At 48.8% G+C, this 20,766-nt stretch overlaps 2 protein-coding genes across 2 annotated transcripts in view; both read left to right on the forward strand.

The window, feature by feature from the left end:
• RPP14 (ribonuclease P/MRP subunit p14) overlaps positions 1-5,964 on the forward strand; it is a 29,844-nt gene extending 23,880 nt beyond the window's left edge. Inside the window, exons 3-5 of the mRNA XM_068112638.2 lie at positions 1,205-1,363; positions 3,610-3,688; positions 3,944-5,964. Coding sequence (XP_067968739.1) covers positions 1,205-1,363; positions 3,610-3,688; positions 3,944-4,027 — 322 coding nt within the window. The 3' untranslated portion in view covers positions 4,028-5,964. The remainder of the gene's footprint in view (positions 1-1,204; positions 1,364-3,609; positions 3,689-3,943) is intronic.
• A 12,192-nt stretch (positions 5,965-18,156) lies between these two features.
• The window catches only part of LOC137424800 (sodium-coupled neutral amino acid transporter 3), a 141,657-nt gene continuing 139,047 nt past the window's right edge, over positions 18,157-20,766 (forward strand). The window contains exon 1 of the mRNA XM_068112644.2: positions 18,157-18,246. The gene's annotated coding sequence lies outside the window, so the exon portion shown is untranslated. The remainder of the gene's footprint in view (positions 18,247-20,766) is intronic.

Here is a 20,766-nt window from a genome sequence, read left to right on the forward strand (position 1 = left end):
TGTGATCAAAGATGGCCGACTGTCGGCCATTTTAGTTCTAAAAAACCCGATGTTTAACACGTCCTCAACCGATGTTGAGGACACGTCAACGTCCACACGTCCTCAATCGTCCTCAAATGATGGCTTTCATAGGTGCGGCATTCTTTTTCGAGATCAGATCCAAGATGGCCGACTGGCAGCCATTTTGTTATTTAAATGTGTCTCCAACAATTTCTCGGACATGCATGGTCCGATTTTGTTCAAACTTGGCACAACCACAGTACATTATGGCATACACATGCACCTCACTTTGTTTTGCGATCTGATCAAGGATGACCGACTGGTAAACTGGCAGCCGTTTTAGTTGTATAAAACCCGATATTTAACACATTTTTAAAAAAATCCCTTTTTAAGGCAATTTTCCCTCCTAGAGTGGGGGTTAGTCTTGCGGGCCCCATGACAATCATCATGGTTCCCTTTTTGAGCCAATGTTTTTATGGCCGGATGCCCTTCCTGACACCATCCCTATAGTCGCCTCTTACAACACGCAGGGATACGGTGTACCTATTCGATATTTAAGACATCCTAAACCTTTTCTTGGACATGCATTTACTGATCTTGTTCAAACTTTGCATGCAGATAATGAATGATGGCTTACATATGCATGTCATTTTTTTGAGAACAAATCCAAGATGGCCGACTGGCGGCCATTTTGTTACTTAAACGTGTCCCCAGCCATTTCTCGGATATGCATGGACCGATTTTCTTCAAACTTGCCACAAAGATAATACAGACATGAGAAGACATGAGAGTATACATGAGAAGATTTTGTATTGTAATCTGACCAAAGATGGCTGACTGGCAGCCTTTAACTCTGTACTGCAAAATTACTGAAACCACGAGGGCTATAACATTTTATGTCTTTTTCTTCTTGTTGCTATTCTGTTAAAAGGTGCTGTTGTGTGATTTTGATATTATTAACATCATCAGCATCACTATTGTCTTATTAAGGCATGTTCTGCTAAGAAAAGATGAATATTGAGAATGGAAATTAAAAGTGTATTTCGTTATTTATCCTCCTCTAAAAATATTATAGATTTTGACTAACGGATGACCAGATATTGATTCTGGGCAACCCATGGATTATAACTGTCAACTTATTTATTGGTATCATTTGGTGTACAGGAACAATGTGAATGCTGTTTTATGTTTTTTTGTGGTACAGGGAGTTTCAGGAGCCAACAGTTCTGAATGCAGTGGAAATGCATTGCTTGGTGACGAAAGCACTGAAAGAACTGCACGGGGACACAGGAACCGCCTTGCTTTGTGACCTGATCCACTTTGATTCATCTTCACGTACAGGCATTCTCCGTGTGTACTGCAGGTAATGCTTCTCAGCGTTATTGTCATTTTACCTCAGACCAGCAGGATCACCTTGCTGGGGAGGACAGAGTTCCTCACCAACCTACATTGGCAAGTGTGGCGAGTATGCCAAAAGCCCCTCAACCTGACATGTCACATTCTGACAAATGGCCTTCAGTCACCAGGTTGCAAATTGGAACACGAGTTCCAAGTTGATTCCCCAAGTAACGCACGAGTTCCAAATCGAGCTCAACAACAGATTCAAATTTCTTGGAAAAAAAAAAAAACCCACCTCGACAAATACATCCATCAACTAACAACGGACGGCCTCTGAAATTGTAATAAAGGAAAAAGTACCTACCACAAGTTGCAAGTTATTAGAAATTAGCAAAATAACCCATCCACAACGACGGGAAAAGCGAGCAAAAGCACCCGGGAAAAGTTCAAGTTAATCTGTCAATTCAAATTATTTCATGGACTTAAAAAAGATTGTGTTGCACTCTTTTTTTTTTTTTTTTTTTTTTTTTTTTTTGTATACAACATCCAGGCTCGTGAAAGAGCTAACATTAATCACACAAAAAGACAAACCGACACACAAAACACAAAAAACAAGGGGAGCGGCAGACAAGATGGGGAGAGAGGGGGAAGGACACAAAAGAGAGGGGGAAGAGGGGGAAGGACACAAACACAACATTTGAGAGCAGGGACATCGGGAGGACTTGGGGGGGAGGTGGGAGAGGAATAAAACATATGAACACTGCAAGGACTCTGGGGTGAATTACCGGGGGTAGAAAAGATCAAGGTTTTCGATGGGGGAAGATAAGATATGGTGGTGAACAGCTGTTTTAAAGACCTGGAGGGAGGAGTGGGATTGAAGGGAGTGGGGGAGTTTGTTCCAGAGGCGGGAGAAAAGGGGAATGAAAGAGTGAAGGTGAGCAGAGAGCCTAGACTTTGGCAGTTTAACCATAAGAGGGTTGCAGGCAGATCTTGTGCGACCTGAAGGAATATTGGGGGGACAGAGCACAGAGAGAGCTGGGGGAGCAAGGCCGGAGAGGAGTCGGTAGAAGACAGAAAGACCACCAACCTGCCTGCGGTGAGTGAGTGAAAGGCCCTCGGTGTTGACTACATCGCAGGAGATTCCAATGATTCTGAAAGCTTTGGCCTCAACAGCGTGAAGCCGAGCAAGGTGTGAGGCAGGAGCACCAGCCCAGAGGGGGGAACAGTAATCCATTGAGCTGCGGATGAAAGCCTTGTATGTGGTGAGGAGCTCAGGTGTGCCAAGGAAGGACTTCGCACGACGGAGGATGCCCAGTCGGCGACTGGCTTTGGAGGCCAGCTTGGAAATGTGGTTTTCCCAAGAAAGATCATGGCAGATAGTGAGACCCAAAAGCTTGAGCGACAGAACTTCTTGGAGAGGATTGTTGAGAAAGTAGATGGGAGGGTTGTCCAGTCGGTCCTTTCAGAGAGAAATCGTAAGAGTGTGAGATTTATCAGGATTGAAAGACATGTTCCACTTGTTTGACCAGTCTGTGATTTTGTCCAGGTCTGCAGAGAGTGAGGAGGCTGCAGACTGCCGATCTGAGTTTTCGTTTGTTTCGATCTGAGTTTCTGAGACTGATTTCGATCTGAGTTTCGTGACTCTTCGTTTCAATTGGAGCCAAAGCTATGAGCTACTTACACCACCCACCACGAAATGGTGGTGCAACATCAGGTGGTGGTGGTTCAATTTGTCTATAAAGAAGTGTGAATACTTTCTGAAGTTACTGTATGTATCATTGATTTACTGCACAATCACAATCAACACAATCAATAATCACAATAGATAAGTTTAAATGCTTATAAGAACCCTCATTGAAATTTACAAAAAAAAATTACTTAATACATTTGCTGAAATATTTTAAACTATAGTAATTTTCATTTGATGCCAGGTGTTGGCTTAATGGTTAAGGTGGCTTAACAGCATTTTATGGTCTTGAGATTGAGCCCCTGCCGAGCCTTTGAAATAACACCAGGTGGGTTGACTCAGCCTGTCACCCTTCTGAGGTCGACAAAATGAGTACCAGCTTACTGGGGTAATAAACCATTCGAGTATCCTGCGTCGGAGTGGCGACCTGTCCAGGATTGTACTCCTTAGCCAATGAAACTGCCTCGGCAGCTCCTATGCACCTCACAGCATGAAAGGAATGGTTTGGTATAATTTACATTTGTTCTTTTTTAATCCTTCTACCTTCAGTTAAACATCTTTGAATGTTCTTTTTTTTATGCTAGCGGACTTGTCCGACTGTGGAGTGCCCTCACGATGCTGTCGTCATTCAGAGGTCATCCATGTGCAGTAAGGATTATGCAGGTATGTAGACAATGAGGAAGGTCTTGGGGGGGGGGAATGCTGTATGTACTGTATTGGTATGCTACCATTGCTACCTTTGTAACTGAAGGTATGCTACCATTGCTACCTTTCTCTTTGTCAACTACATTATGTCATTCATTCATGCATTTCAATGTAAATCATATATATTCATTGAGAATAATCTTTTGTGTTTTCACCTTCGTTAACCACCCCACCCCTTCCTCCCCAACACCCCCAATGTTTTTCAACATCCAGGTTTCCCCCTTCCTCCTTTCTCTTTCGGGCGACAGCAGATCCTGGACTCCACCAGAACCTACAGCCTCTGAATCCCAGAATTAGACTTAAGAGGCCACGCATTTTTTTTTTATACACAAAGCGATGTTTTTGACTCCCCTTCCTTCCCTTGTGTTTTCTCTATTTTTCTCTTCACTTTTTTGAACTCACACATCAATTATATTAAAATTGTCAAACTTTTCCCTCTTCTAGATCATCTATCTATAATGCCAGTAATCTCTGTGTGTCTGTCTGTGTGTCTGTGTGTTTGTCTGTGACCGCTGTTTCTCGACAACCACGGGTCCGATATACTTGAAACTTGCCAGGTATATTGCTGGGGACCCGAGGATGTGCCTTTTCAAGGTTTGTAATTAATCGGACAAGTACCTACCGAGCTATGTCCAAAAAACGCTTCAACCAATCAGAGAGCAGCGAGCTATCACGTGTGCCGAACCGTTAATGCAATGCAAGCGTTAATGCGTTAATGCAAGGCTTTTCTTTTTTTCCCTCTTCTCTTTCTACTTTTCCTTGCGATTAAATTGCAAACAGCCAAAATACGTTGGCGCTAATTGAATAATTGGCCATTAACACTAAAATAATCGTAACTGCGATATGCCAACTTCCGGACAGTGCAGCCTTCCATGTTGTTGTTGTTTGCAGCAAGGCAAGGCTTTTCTTTTTTTCCCTCTTCTCTTTCTACTTTGCCTTGCGATTAAATTGCAAACAGCCAAAATACGTTGGCGCTAATTGAATAATTGGGCATTATGTTTTACAACTAATAAAAACGAATTTGCGATTCATTCGCTTTCCTGCGCGTTTGTGTACGCGATGGCGATTTCTTTACCAAACTCCGGAAGCCGTTCGCTTTGGACCGAACCATTGCATGTAAATAGAGGGGGGGGATTGTCACCACTCGCAAGCCGTTCGCTTTGGACCAAACCATTTCATGTAAATAGGGGGGGGGATATAATTTTAGATATATATATAGTACGGGCATGCCCTAGTATTTCCAATTCCCTTAACCTCCATGTACTCCTGTTTTCACACCTTCCCTCTATATATTTTTATTTTTCCCAATGCACCTTCCTGTATTTGTGTATTAATATATCGATGGCCCATGAACGCAATTCCATCCTTCCCAAAAGGCAAAGCATGTTGTTGCTTCCAACCAAAAGCTCAAACATTGCTACACCTCTCAAACATTGTCAATGGTATGAGGCATGCCAAACATATGCCCAATCACTGAGCCATTAAGTGGATATTCTCCAATTGTAGTTCGATAAAACAGCCTGAAAAAAGATGCTTTCCCAAGATACAAGAGTAAAACACGATACAGGTGTGGATATATTGACCTGTCTGTGCACACATGATATTGTCATTTCATCATACTGTGGTTTGTAAGGCTTGGTTTGTAAGGAAACGTGACTATTTGCCAAATTAACCGGAAGTAATAAGAATATTGCAGACTTGGTGCAATAATGGGTTGAGCATCTGCTCAGAGTCTGGGAGGGCGGTGGTTCAAACCCCAATCGAGTCATACCAAACACTAAAAAAAAAAAAAAAAGGGTACGTGCTGCTTCATTGCTTGATGTTTAGCATTTAAAAAGGATAGAGCACGGACAAACAATACTGGGAAGGCAATGGCAAACCAACCAGTAGAACCCATGCCAATAAACTACTTTGACAGCACTGACGCTCCGCAAAGAGAGTATGGGACAGGTTTTAATGAGAATATGGAAGAACTGCATTGACCTCTCCCGTTTTGTACTCGTACGTTCTCGTAAAGCAAGATGGCACGTGCAGTCCCACCGCCCTACTACATTTTATTCCTTAGAATGTAGGGAATTTTCGTGATGGAAAAATGTTTTTATATCACTTTTCCTTTCATATTTTGATTTGCAATTACCTGTTGTGCACTTGATTTTTTTTTATTGCCATTGTTTTTGTTTCCTTAAGATGCTGTTGCTTTTATCAGTAATCAAGTAAAGTGAAACTTAAATGTTTGATTCAGTGTTTTTGGTTTTTCAGAAGACTGTTTGATATTCACAGTTTGCAATTGGAATTTAAATCTGCACCCACCCGCTCCTTTTGCCTGTCTTCCTATTCCTTTTCAATGAAACATTCCTTACCTGGTTTTAAAGCGGACTATTTTGGTTGGTTTTTAAAGCAGGGAGTTGGTTTTGTCCAAAGCAAGTGCGTCTTTGTTGTAGGATTGCAAGCCGGAAAACGACTTAGAAAAAGCTTTACTGTGATGCATACATGTTATACATCTACAACGAGGAGCACATTCAAAATCATAGCATAATTGAGTTGCATAGCATGGCAGCATGATTCTGCTTCTAGATGTGGCACGTGGCTGCTGCTTCACATCATCGCTAGGGTGTGTGGCTGTACAGCTGATCCAGTGCCCTTTGCAGGTTAGGGAAGGAATTTTTGGAAGTTAGGCTAGGTTTATGTTTCTTTCCATAGTCTTTTCCTTCAATCCTGGAAAATCTCAAATCATTCCTGGCAGGTGGGAAACCAAGGTGAGCAGGTGAGGGTTTCTCTAGCATGTGACCTGGGGTTGCTCGGAGAAGGTAGGAGGAGCAAACCAAGATGTAAGCTTGCATAAAACAGAGACCCCACCAACATGCTGCTGGTGGGAGTGTGACAGTTCTTGGGAATCTGTTTCCTGTATTGAGAATCCAAAAGTGTGGAAGGCCTTGTTTTTCACCGCCTCAAGAGGAGCAAGGTGAGAAGCAGTAACAACGGCCCAGAACCGAGTGCCATACTCCGTGGAGCTCCGTATGAATGCCAGGTGTGACTGCGACCTCAGTGTGGCTCAGGAATGCCTTCGCTCGAGGGAGAATACCCAGATGGTGACTGGCCTTTGATGCCAGTTTGGTAATGTGATTTCCCCATTTAAGGTTATGGCGGATTGTGTGTCCAAGGGGTTCCGGGGACCGCTCCTCTTCCAGTCCAGTTGGCTGTGTAGATAAGTGGGGTGGATGGTTTGATTGCTGATGCTTCTGGAGAGCTTTTAATGTTTTTATCAGTAAGTGTAAAAGTCATGTTGAATGATTTCCAGCCGGATTGTCGTCATTGACCTTTCTCTCTTTAAAAAAAGTGTTGCCCTAGCTTATCCCCAAGAAGCAGGTGGAGACACCTAATTAATATGCCTGCAGTTGCAATTGCTAGGTGTGAAATCTCCTTGATCGGTGAGAATTCCTTTGAACTGTGAGTTGTTTGGAATTCGTTAAGTCTGCTTGAAATATTTGCTTTTTGTGAACTTCGTGCCAGAACACACAGACAGTAATATTATATTGTTAACCTACTTTCCAGGAATGTCAGCGGTTTGGATGCAACAAACTTTCAAATTCAAAAAGCAAGAAGATGTTTCCTTCATTGAGCAATATGCTCAATTTGAGGCCTGCACAGAATTTATTGGGGAGCTGGAAGAGTCGGTCCGTCTACAGACCAGATACAGGAATGGAATGTCATCCAACAGGTTCTCCTGGCAAATCCTGTGGCATCACAGAGGTCGAGGGGACCAAGAATGCTCAATTGCAAGGTTGACCCACACTGTGTAGGTCAACTGAATCTGCTTACACAATGGATCAGTGGTTTCATTATTTTATTTTGACTGCAATGTATTGCCTCTAGCACCAGTGGGCGCTGAGAAACTTTCTTGGGAAATCCCAAATATATACATAAAAGGCCGTGTTACTTTTAAAGCCTCAATCCAATGATGAGTGATGCAGAAGTCTGCTTGGAATCCAAGGTCCTCCATGAATTCTACATTGTGAAAACCTTTTTTTCGCTTCTCTCGGTCATTTATTGAGCCTCGATGAGTAATTTTCAAAAAACGTTTCCATCCTGTCCCAATCAATCGTGCGCGAGTTCTTGTTTTCGAACACACTGTGCACCTGTTATCAGGGACACACTGCACCTGTATCACTCCCATATGACTGAGTACATAGGTCATGATGCTACAGGGTCTCAGGTTCAAATCACACACTGTTCAGTTACCTGTTCCTTAGTCTTTGTTCTTGTATAACTCGTCTTTTTAACTACCGTACAGGATGTCTTTGAGATACTGACGTCACTCAAAAATAAGCTGTGAATATAATATTTGATGAATTTTATGATGTTTACTCATCGCTGCTTGCTATTTCAATGCCTTTGGCTTGCATTGTATTGAAGGCTGCGGGCAACTGCCAGAATAGAAACAAACGTGTATTTAATTACACCATAAAAGTAAAAGAGGAGATATTAATAGAAACCGAACAGTTTGTTCCAGAAGGAAGTGTCACTTTGTGGAAACATCACCATGTTAAATTTCCCACCAAAGGTGGGTCAAGAAGGGCACTCCCGCCTCGAGGGCTTCCCAGCTCCCGGAGGGCTCTCCAACTCCTGAAGAGTTCTCCACCTCTCCAGAGGGCTTTCCACCCCCTGGAGGGCTCTCCAACTGCTGGAGGGCTCTCCACCTCTACATAGGGCTCTCCACCTCTCCAGAGGGCTCTCCAACTGCTGGAGGGCTTTCCACCTCCTAGAGGGCTCTCCAACTGCTGGAGGGCTTTCCACCTCCCAGAGGGCTCTCCAACTGCTGGAGGGCTTTCCACCTCCCAGAGGGCTCTCCAACTGCTGGAGGGCTTTCCATCTCCCAGAGGGCTCTCCAACTGCTGGAGGACTCTCCAGAGGGCTGTCCAACTCCTGGAGGGCTCTCCAGGGGGCTTTCCACCTCTCCGGGGGGCTTTCCACCTCCGGAGGGCTTTCCACCTCCCAGAGGGCCCTCCAACTCCTGGAGGGCTCTCCACCTCCCCGGAAGGCTCTTCATCTCCCAGAGGGCTCTCCACCTCCCGGGGGAACTCTCCACCAGACCCTACAGCTGTATGAGCATCACTGTATGATCATGCCATCAGGGTCCACAACTCGTCCCCATGCCACCCACAGCATCTTTGCCAATGCCCCTTTTTATTGTCGCGTCTTCTTATTCTCCGGTCGAGTGATACAAAATGTCTCCTTTTCAAGCAGGAGAAGATGATTAAAAGAACGTACGATTTGTTACTGGATCCAAAATTTGAACATCTCAGGACTCAGGAGGTATCATTGTAACGTAAGAGGATCCACGTTGGTGATTCGATATTTATTTTGAGGACTACTTCCTCCTCCCCCCTCCCCCCCCCCCGCCCATTTCACTCCCCGCACTTAAGGTGTCTCTGCCGTGCTGGATCCAAACTCGGGGACCGATGTCCTCAGGTGATTGACTGAACGTCATTTGTCCAATCTTCCAGCGCACCTTTCTAGTTTACTTTCTGATGCTCGTGAAGATCGTATGAACTTCCATTGCCATAAAACCACATGACATTTGAAATGGAGGTTAAACAGAGATCTCGTTGTCTATAAATAACCCCTCTTTTAATTCATGTTGTAATTAAATTCGCGTTTGTTTCTATTATGGGAGTTGCTTGTTAGCTTTATAGGGCTGCAGATTGAGCTTGAAAATGAGGGTGAAGTGGAAACTAGCTTCCTACCAGCTAATTTTGATATTTTTATAAAGTATGGGCCCTGACTACTTCACACACCAAAAATACCCAGAATCCCCTTGGAGGAACATGTTCAAGTGACGTCATCAAGATGGCCTCCATTTTTATTAAGTTTTTGTATTTTATTTTTACATTGAGGGTCCCTGTGTCCTGATCTGTAATAAAATGATACGAGCATCTGATTTAAATATTCTATTTAATAACATTAATATTTAATAATATTTAAAAATAATATTATTAATTATATTTAATAATATTTAAAATAATATTTAAATAATAAATTAATTTAAATGCATGCATTGCATTGAGATGCATTTAAATTAATGTAATAATTTAATTTAAATATTTAAATAATATTTAAATTAAACGCAGCTGATGCAGTGATGCATTAAGATCAATTTCTTGGGTATTAGGGTATTCTGTTGTTGGTTGTAATTTTTCTATGTCTCTGCGAATAATACGAACCGCACGGTGAAGTATTTGGGAATCATTTTTGTAATCAGAACCATTGTTGTAAGCACATTCTCATGAACTTCTACTGGCTTCATATTCGCTGCTGTTGTAGCGGTTACCGGTAGCATGACACAATTACCCTGCACCGGCCGATGACGCAACCGGCGAGCGGTCACGTGTCCGGACTCGCCCGGGCGTGTTGAGACTTGCCTTTACCGGGCGAACGCTTGCCTTGCATACCACGCCCCGTTGAGAGGCGTGGCTTATCTATTTGCATACCACGCCCCGCCTGAGAGGCGTGGCTTTTGTGTGTTGAGTTTCTGATATATATTGCCGCCCGTTCGATGGGCTGATTCAGTGCTTTGGAGTTCGTTTGAGTGAGCTGGGAATAAATAGCTCAGAGAAACCTAATTCCTGGCGTCGTCCATTTTGTCCGATTTTATTGTGCGAGCACAGCTCCCACAATTGGTGACCCCTTTCTACGAACACGGCGATGGAGTCAGCTGTAGCTTTGAAGCTCCCGGGCTTTTGGGAATCTCACGCGGCCGTTTGGTTTGCTCAAGCGGTTTCTCAATTCGCCCTGCGGAACATTACGGAGGACACGACGCGCTACCACCACGTGGTCTCCGCGCTCAATGCCTCCTCCGCTTCCCGGGTTCTGAGCTTCCTACAGCACCCGCCGGACGCCGACAAATACGGCGCGCTGAAAGACCTACTCTTCGGTGCGTTTGGACTCATGGAGACTGAACGCGCACGAGAACTACTACACCTCCCGGAGCTGGGCAAGGCCCATCGTCCGAAAGCATGGACCACATGCTTGCTCTTCTCGGTGACCACAGCCCAGACTTCCTCTTCCGCGAGCTGTTCCTCCAGCGGCTACCCGGGCAGGTACGGTTAGCTTTGGCTAATTCGCCCATCACGGACCCTCGCGCCCTGGCCAAGGAGGCCGATAAATTTTGCTCGGCCAGGTGACACGTCGGAGCGGCCGCCTGGGACCCTGGGCCGACCGAGGCAACGCCCGCGCCACGACCGGCGCCTCCACCGGCCGAGTCAGCGCCACTGGCGGCAGCGGCCGCCGCGACGCCCCGTCGACCGAACCCGACGTGACCGCCGGAGCCTCCACCAGAGCGGACCATGTGCTATTACCACACCAGGTTCGGGCAGAAGGCCAGAACGTGCCACCCACCGTGCACTTTTGGCGGGTCGGGAAACGACCAGGCCGGCGCTCGCTGCCTGCCATGAGCGTCGGCCATTCAGGCAGCCTTCTGTTTATCACGGACACGGAGTCCGGGCGGCGTTTTTTGTGTTACACCGGCGCTCAGCTGAGCGTGATACCCGCCTCGGTGGAGGACAAACAGGCAGTGCTTTGCGGCCCCGCTTTGGTCACCGCAAACGGTTCCTCCATCCGCACCTTCGGTTTGCGCAGCGTCGCATTCTGCTTCGGGGGCCAGCGCTTCAGGTGGGACTTCATCACGGCGAACGTGCCCATGGCCTTGCTGGGTGCAGATTTTCTTTGTGCGCATGGGCTTTTGGTCGATGTCAAACGGCGTCGGCTCATCAACACGGAGACCTTCAGCTCGATCGCTTGCTCATTGAGCGGCACCGCACCAACCAAGCTAGCCTGCGCGCTCCCGGCCGTGGACGATTTCACCCGCCTACTCGCCGAGTTTCCCGCCCTCACGCAGCCGACGTTTTCGGCCGTCGCCGTCAAGCATGGCGTCGAACACCACATCCCGACCACAGGTCCACCGGTCTACGCCAGGGCTCGCCGCCTCGACCCGGCCAAACCCGCCGTAGCGTAGGCGGAATTCGACGCGCTGGAGCGATTGGGAATTGTGCGGCGCTCGAATAGCGCGTGGGCCTCGCCCCTGCACATCGTGCCCAAACCGGGTGGCGGATGGCGACCATGCGGCGATTACCGCCGCCTCAACGACGCCACCACCCCCGACCGGTACCCGATACCACACATACAGGACTTTTCCGCCCGTTTGGCGGGGCGGGTGATCTTCTCCAAGGTCGACCTCATTCGGGGCTACCACCTGGTACCTGTCCGGCCAGCCGACGTTCCGAAGACGGCTGTAATTACACCTTTTGGCCTCTTCGAGTTCCTCCGAATGCCGTTCGGCCTTAAGAACGCGGCCCAGGCCTTCCAGCAGCTGATGGACAGTGTGCTGCGCGATCTCACCTTTCCGTTCGTCTACCTGGATGACATTCTCATCGCCAGCACTTCCCGGGCTCCTCGTCCACCTGCACATGCTTTTTGAGCGCCTCGCCCAGCACGGCCTCATCATCAACATGGCGAAATGCCAGTTTGGCGTAACGGCCGTCGACTTCCTGGGGCACCGCATCACGAAGCGCGGGGCCATCCCGCTGCCTACCAAGGTGGAGGCAGTCACAAGTTTCCCGCGCCCTCGCTCCATCAAGGCCCTACAGGAATTTTTGGGGATGGTAAATTTCTGCCACCGGTTCGTGCCTCGTGCCACCCAACTCGTACGCCCCCTGTACGAAGCCCTCCGGGGCAAGCCGGCCAAGCACGTCGTCGCCTGGACCACAGAGATGGACGCGGCGTTCACGGGCGCTAGGCTGGCCCTCGCCAACGCGACCATGCTGGCGCACCCGGCGCTCGACGCACCCATCGCCCTCACCACGGACTCTTCCGACTACGCGGTGGGCACCGTGCATGAACAGTGGGTGAACGGAGCTTGGCAACCGCTGGCCTTCTTCAGCCGGCATATTCGCCCTAACGAGCGCAAGTATAGCGCTTTCGACCGCGAGCTCCTCGGCCTTTACCTGGCTGTTCGCCACTTCCGCCATCTTTTGGAGGGCCGCCCGTTCACGGCGTTTGTGGACCACAAACACCTGGTCTTCGCCATGGCCAAGGTTACGGAGCCGTGGACGGCCCGCCAGCAGCACCACCTCTCCGCCGTGTCCGAATTTACGACGGACATCCGGCACGTCACGGGCAAGGACAACGCTGTGACCGATTGCCTCTCCCGGTCCGGCGCGAACGCCGTCCACCTGGGTGTGGACTTCACCCGCATGGCGGCCGACCAGACCGCCAACCCCACGGTGCAAGCTCTCCGGACAGCGGGCACAGGCCTGCGGTTGGCCGACGTCCCCTTCAAGGACACAGGCACAGTTCTCCTGTGCGACGTCTCCCTGGGCCAACCTCGCCCCATCGTGCCCACCGGGTGGCGGCGGTGACGCCCTCCACGGCCTTTCCCACCCGAGCCGGAAAGCATCACAGAAGCTCGTGGCAGCGAAATTCGTCTGGCACGGGCTCCGTAAAGACGTCCGCGACTGGGCCAATGCCTGTGTCGCCTGCCAGCGTGCGAATGTCCACCAGCACACCCAGGCCCCGTTGGCACCATTCGACGTGCCCGTGCGGCGCTTCGACCACGTCAATGTGGACCTGGTGGGACCCCTTCCCTCCTCGCGGGGCTTCACCCACCTCCTCACAATGGTGGACAGGACCACCAGGTGGCCAGAGGCCATCCCGCTGGCATCAACAACATCCGCCGACGTGGCGCAGGCCTTCATTGGCACCTGGATTGCCCGTTTCGGCGCCCCCTCGGACATCTCCGATGGAGGCCCGCAATTCACCTCCGAGCTTTGGGGCGCGGTCGCCCAGGCCTTGGGGATCAAGCTTCACCACACCACGGCCTACCACCCCCAAGCCAACGGCTTGTGCGAGCGGTTCCACCGCTCGATGAAGGCCGCTCTCAGGGCCAGCCTCCAGGACGACGGTTGGGCCGACAGGCTCCCGTGGGTCCTATTGGGCCTCCGAACGCCCCCTAAAGAGGACCTCCAGGCTTCCACTGCCGAGCTGGTCTACGGCCAGCCGCTGCGCGTGCCGGGCGAATTCATCCCTGACGCCACCGGCCCCTGGTCCGTGGCTCGCCAACGCTCGGTCCTCCAGGAGGCCGCCAGGAGATTTGCCCCCGTGCCCACGTCACACCATGGCTGCCCCCAACCCCACGTACCCCCAGCACTTCGCACTGCGGAGTACGTTTTTATCCGGCACGACGCACACCGGGGACCGCTCCGGCCGCCGTACGATGGACCTTTCCGGGTCCTGAAGATGGACGACAAGTCGTTCACCATCGACATCGGCGGCAAGCCGGATCGCATCTCCGTGGACCGCCTCATGCCGGCCTATTTGGACCTCGACCAAACTCCACGGTTGGCCCTTCCTCCACGTCGGGGCCGTCCCCCGTCAACCAGGCCCCCAGCCGGACCATCCACCGCCCCGCCACCTACCACCCCCACACGAATCGTCAGGGGTCGTTTCGGCCGGGTCATCAAGACCCCCCTCAAACTGACTCTCCCGGTGCATGTTAATTCTGGGGGGGCGCGTGTCGCGGTTACCGGTGGCATGACACAATTACCCTGCACCGGCCGATGACGCAACCGGCGAGCGGTCACGTGTCCGGACTCGCCCGGGCGTGTTGAGACTTGCCTTTACCGGGCGAACGCTTGCCTTGCATACCACGCCCCGTTGAGAGGCGTGGCTTATCTATTTGCATACCACGCCCCGCCTTTTGTGTGTTGAGTTTCTGATATATATTGCCGCCCGTTCGTGGGCTGCGGCTGATTCATTGCTTTGGAATTCGTTTGAGTGAGCTGGGAATAAATAGCTCAGAGAAACCTAATTCCTGGCGTCGTCCATCTTGTCCGATTTTATCGTGCGAGCACAGCTCCCACACTGTAAGTTTTATTCCTTTCTTTTTATTCTCTGGCTCTCCACAAATGAAAGTGTTCATCCCAGGAAAAGGCTGATGTTTTTTCTCTTGACAGTAAAACTACTATATAAACGGTTAGGTAGCACGTCAGCACCTGTACACAATGCCAAGCTTTACAATTTTGGCAGCCATTTTGATGACGCCATTTAAGCATGTTCCCCCAGAGGTATTCTGAGTATTTTTGGTCTGTGAACTTGTCAAGGCCCGTACCGTACTTTATAAAAATACCAAAAGTAGCTGGTAGGAAGCTAATTGCCAGTTCCGCCATTTTAAAGGCACTTTTTGACAATAATCTGCAGCCCTATTAATATTGAGATGTATTTATAAATTATATTTTAAAAATTGGTGCTGTACTCTAATTCCAAAAAAATGGTATTAAATAATCGTGCTATATTTCCACTTCCAAGACATACACATTTACCTGCAAACGTTATAATTCACAAAGTGCATTGTTGGCAACTACGAGTGTGCGAATAACTAACGGTGTGATTTTGGGAGTGTGCAGAGATGACGTCATGCAGGTAAACAACGCTGCGTCGAATTAGCCCATTGATAACTCCTCTCCACGTTTTCCATCTTGTGCAAAGTCGTCAAGCCATCTGTCCCTTGATCTTGTTTGTCGACACATAGTCTCTCTGGCTTTTTTTTTTTTTTTCTTCCCAAAGGCCTTCCGTATCATCACCTCTCCATTATGATTGTCCATCTGCTGTTGTCCAAGCGCCATAAGTGGTCAGCTCACTAATTGCCCTTGATGTGGACGAGGTTCACTCATTTCGTCTAATGTTCCCTCTTCTTCAGAAATCCATCCTTGGATGCATTATTTGGCTATTTTAACCCAAGGATCCTCCTCAAGCATCATCAGTTAGACGCGAGTTTCGTTTCTGAATGTTTGTCTTGATCACGAACATCAGGGTCCACAATCGGCTCCATGGCACCCACAGCATCACTGTATGATCATTGCCAATCAGGGTCCACAACTTGGCTCCATGCCACCCACAGCGACACTGTATGGTCATTGCCAATCAGGGTCCACAACTCGGCTCCATGGCACCCACAGCGACACTGTATGATCATTGCCAATCAGGGTCAAGAACTCGGCTCCATGGCACCCACAGCGACTCTGTGTGATCATTGCCAATCAGGGTCCACAACTCGGCTCCATGGCACCCACAGCGACTCTGTGTGATCATTGCCAATCAGGGTCCAGAACTCGGCTCTATGGCACCCACAGCGACACAATGATCATTGCCAATCAGGGTCCACAACTCGGCTCCATGCCACCCACAGCGACTCTGTATGATCATTGCCAATCAGGGTCCACAACTCGGCTCCATGGCACCCACGGCGACTCTGTGTGATCATTGCCAACCAGGGTCCAGAACTCGGCTCCATGGCACCCACAGCGACACTATATGATCATTGCCAATCAGGATCCAGAACTCGGCTCCATGGCACCCACAGCGACACTGTATGATCATTGCCAATCAGGGCCCAGAACTCGGCTCGATGGCACCCACAGCGACTCTGTGTGATCATTGCCAATCAGGGTCTACAACTCGGCTCCATGCCACCCACAGCGACTCTGTGTGATCATTGCCAATCGTGGTCCACAACTCGGCTCCATGCCACCCACAGCGACTCTGTATGATCATTGCCAATCAGGGTCCAGAACTCGGCTCCATGGCACCCACAGCGACACTATATGATCATTGCCAATCATGGTCCAGAACTCGGCTCCATGGCACCCACAGCGACACTGTATGATCATTGCCAATCAGGGTCCACAACTCGGCTCCATGCCACCCACAGCGACTCTGTATGATCATTGTCAATCAGGGTCCAGAACTCGGCTCCATGGCACCCACAGCGACCCTGTATGATCATTCCCAATCAGGGTCCACAACTCGGCTCCATGCCACCCACAGCGACTCTGTATGATCATTCCCAATCAGGGTCCACAACTCGGCTCCATGCCACCCACAGTGACTCTGTGTGATCATTGCCAATCGGGGTCCACAACTCGGCTCCATGCCACCCACAGCGACTCTGTATGATCATTGCCAATCAGGGTCCAGAACTCGGCTCCATGGCACCCACAGCGACACTATATGATCATTGCCAATCATGGTCCAGCACTCGGCTCCATGGCACCCACAGCGACACTGTATGATCATTGCCAATCAGGGTCCACAACTCGGCTACATGCCACCCACAGCGACTCTGTATGATCATTGTCAATCAGGGTCCAGAACTCGGCTCCATGGCACCCACAGCGACACTGTATGATCATTGCCAATCAGGGTCCACAACTCGGCTACATGCCACCCACAGCGACTCTGTATGATCATTGTCAATCAGGGTCCAGAACTCGGCTCCATGGCACCCACAGCGACCCTGTATGATCATTCCCAATCAGGGTCCACAACTCGGCTCCATGCCACCCACAGCGACTCTGTATGATCATTCCCAATCAGGGTCCACAACTCGGCTCCATGCCACCCACAGCATCTTTGTATGATCATTGCCAATCAGGGTCCACATCTCGGCTCCATGCCACCCACAGCATCTTTGTATGATCATTGCCAATCAGGGTCCACATCTCGGCTCCATGCCACCCACAGCATCTTTGTATGATCATTGCCAATCAGGGTCCACATCTCGGCTCCATGCCACGCACAGCATCTTTGTATGATCATTGCCAATCAGGGTCCACATCTCGGCTCCATGCCACCCACAGCATCTTTGTATGATCATTGCCTATCAGGGTCCACAACTCGGCTCCATGCCACCCATAGCATCTTTGTTTAATCATTGCCAATCAGGGTCCACAACTCGGCTCCATGCCACCCACAGCGACTCTGTATGATCATTCCCAATCAGGGTCCACAACTCGGCTCCATGCCACCCACAGCATCTTTGTATGATCATTGCCAATCAGGGTCCACATCTCGGCTCCATGCTACCCACAGCATCTTTGTATGATCATTGCCTATCAGGGTCCACATCTCGGCTCCATGCCACCCACAGCATCTTTGTATGATCATTGCCAATCAGGGTCCACAACTCGGCTCCATGCCACCCACAGCATCTTTGTTTAATCATTGCCAAATGCCAATGTCCCTTTTTATTGTCGCATCTTCTTATTCTCCAGTCGAGTGATATAAAATGTCTCCTTTTCAAGCAAGGAAAAGATGATTAAAATAAAGTGCGATTTGTTACTGGATCCAAAATTTGAACATCTCAGGACTCAGGAGGTATCATTGCAACGCACGCGGATCCACGTCAGTTTGGCCAACCGCCATAACCGCCGCGCACTCGAGGAAACTCTTAGCCGTCCATTCGTCATATTGAAAACCTTTCTATGAATATTTACTCCTCCCGGTCACATTTGGTGAGTCGACATTTATTTTGAAGACCTCCTCTTCCTCCCCTCCGCCTGCCGTTCGTTCCTCTCCGCCTCCTAAGCTCCTACCCCGCCCGTTGTCTCCTTAGCGCTGGACCCCAGGCAGCAATCCTCCATCAGTCCCGGTGAACGCAGCCGCCCATTTCACTCTCCGCACCTAAGGTGAGCCTGCGCCGTACCGGATCAAAACCCGGGGACCGATGTCCTCAGGTGATTGACTGAGCGTCGGCCCGTATGGCTGTCGCTGACACGTGGCCCAGTAACGGTGCTTTTGCGCTTGTCCGGTGTGAGTGTGTGTGTGTGTGTGTGTGTGTGTGTGTGTGTGTGTATATGTATGTGTGTTTGTGTGTGCACCCATCGTGACTTTCTCTTCCCCAAATATCGTCCTTTTATGGATATAACGAATATTTCACTTCATCGCTCGAATGTTTAACGAGGAGGATGAGGGAGGGGAGGGGAGTACAGCTTGGACGCGCAAAGAACGCCAATGTGAGAATGAATTAAAACTAATCAATGCGAATGATGTGATGAATGAATTAAACGTTATCCATTGAGGTCCACGACCTGTGTGCCCTGTGGAGCGATCGTAGTGGAATCTGCTTCGTTTGAGCTGTGCTATTGGCCTCCCATGCAAACCACGTGCGAGGCGCAGTCTCCCCCGCACGTCACAAAGAATACCAGCTAGGTTACCCTCCGAACACGAGTAGGCCTTTGGGCCACGTGATCCGTGCTTGCTACTTCAGCTGGACTGGAGGTATCGCAGCACACCTCAATGGATGCGTGTGTTCACCTAATCCATCATACGTATTGTAGCCGCCATTCCAGTTGAATTGAAGGAGACAGTCGTGTACTTTGCATCGCAACAATAATCACGTGCAGAGACTACGTACAGTACCGGTAGTGCTTTACGTACAGCATGTTGTTTGTTGGTCCAGACTCCGGTCAATCGACAAATTGCTTCAGAAAATGTGATCACAAATTTAAATCCCTCTGCACATGTGCACGGATGTGCAAACAAATTTTTATTCCTCCGCACATGCATGCGTACAAACAGATTTCAATCCCTCTGCACATGTACACATACAAACAGATTTCAAACCCTCCACACATACACGCATACAAACAGATTTCAATCCCGCTGCACATGCATGCGTACAAACGGATTTCCATCCCTCTGCACATGCATGCATACAAACAGATTTCAATCCCTCTGCACATGCATGCGTACAAACAGATTTCAATCCCTCCGCACATGCACGCATACAAACAGATTTCAATCCCGCTGCACATGCATGCGTACAAACTGATTTCCATCCCTCTGCACATGCATGCATACAAACAGATTTCAATCCCTCTGCACATGCATGCATACAAACAGATTTCAATCCCTCCGCACATGCACGCATACAAACAGATTTCAATCCCGCTGCACATGCATGCGTACAAACTGATTTCCATCCCTCTGCACATGCATGCGTACAAACAGATTTCAATCCCTCTGCACATGCATGCGTACAAACAGATTTCAATCCCTCCGCACATACACGCATACAAACAGATTTCAATGCCTCCGCACATGCACGCGTACAAACATTTCAATCCCTCCACACATGTAACACACACAAACAGATTTCAATCCCTCTGCACATGCATGCGTACAAACAGATTTCAATCCCTCCGCACATGCATGCATACAAACAGATTTCAATCCCTTCGCACATGCACGCATACAAACAGATTTCAATCTCTCTGCACATGCATGTGTACAAACAGATTTCAATCCCTCTGCACATGCATGTGTACAAACATATTTTAATCTCTTTGCACATACATGCATACAAACAGATTTGAATCCCTCCACACATACACATGTATGCATTTCAATCTCTCCACGCATGCACGCGTACAAACAGATTTAAATCCCTCCGCACATGCACGCACACTAATATGGACCACAACAAAGGTGATGCAACACAACAGATGTCCATCTCCTGGATGTCCATCTCCATGGTGTATAAATAAACGTGTGGTCTAATTTGGCACCCCAATGCACCAGCAGCTAAACGCTCATCTATTCTGTGTGTGTACATCAAGCGTACAATGGAATGGGCCGTGGCTAGGAATTAATATTTCCCCCATTTTGGATCATCCTTGTGTCACCTGAAGAAACACCAGGAAGGCTTGAAAGTGACGTGGTTGCTTGGTCAACACTATTCTGACTGACGAAGTTCAATTCGACTTCAGACTATCGTTTTGTTGCTTCACAGATGGTATATTAGTTCCAGTAAAGTGGACTTTGCTAAAAAGGAAAATGAAGCATCGAAATATGTATTAACTAGAGCAATGCGACTGTCGCCAATATGCCTCCGCATAGTCCCACAACGGGTGGATGCCCTCGTTCACTGTCCTAAAAATAAACAAGTTTGATTGAAATCTCTTCAGCTGTTTTCAATTATCACATTTTCACCAGCCATGACAGGTTTCACATCGATCGGTGAAGCGGTTTCAGAGAAGGGAATTTTTTTTTAAATATCAGCTTTCAAGCTAATATGGCTGCCACACCACGTGACATATGACCTTAAAAATGTATACTCTGCATATGTATGGCTAGGGGATCACGTATGTGAAGTTTCATGTTGATCAGATAAGGTTCGTTTTTCTATCTAAGATGACTGCCAAACC

Source organism: Myxine glutinosa, chromosome 4, assembly GCF_964187855.1.
Source record: "Myxine glutinosa chromosome 4, kmMyxGlut1.1, whole genome shotgun sequence".
Classification (NCBI taxonomy): domain Eukaryota; kingdom Metazoa; phylum Chordata; class Myxini; order Myxiniformes; family Myxinidae; genus Myxine; species Myxine glutinosa.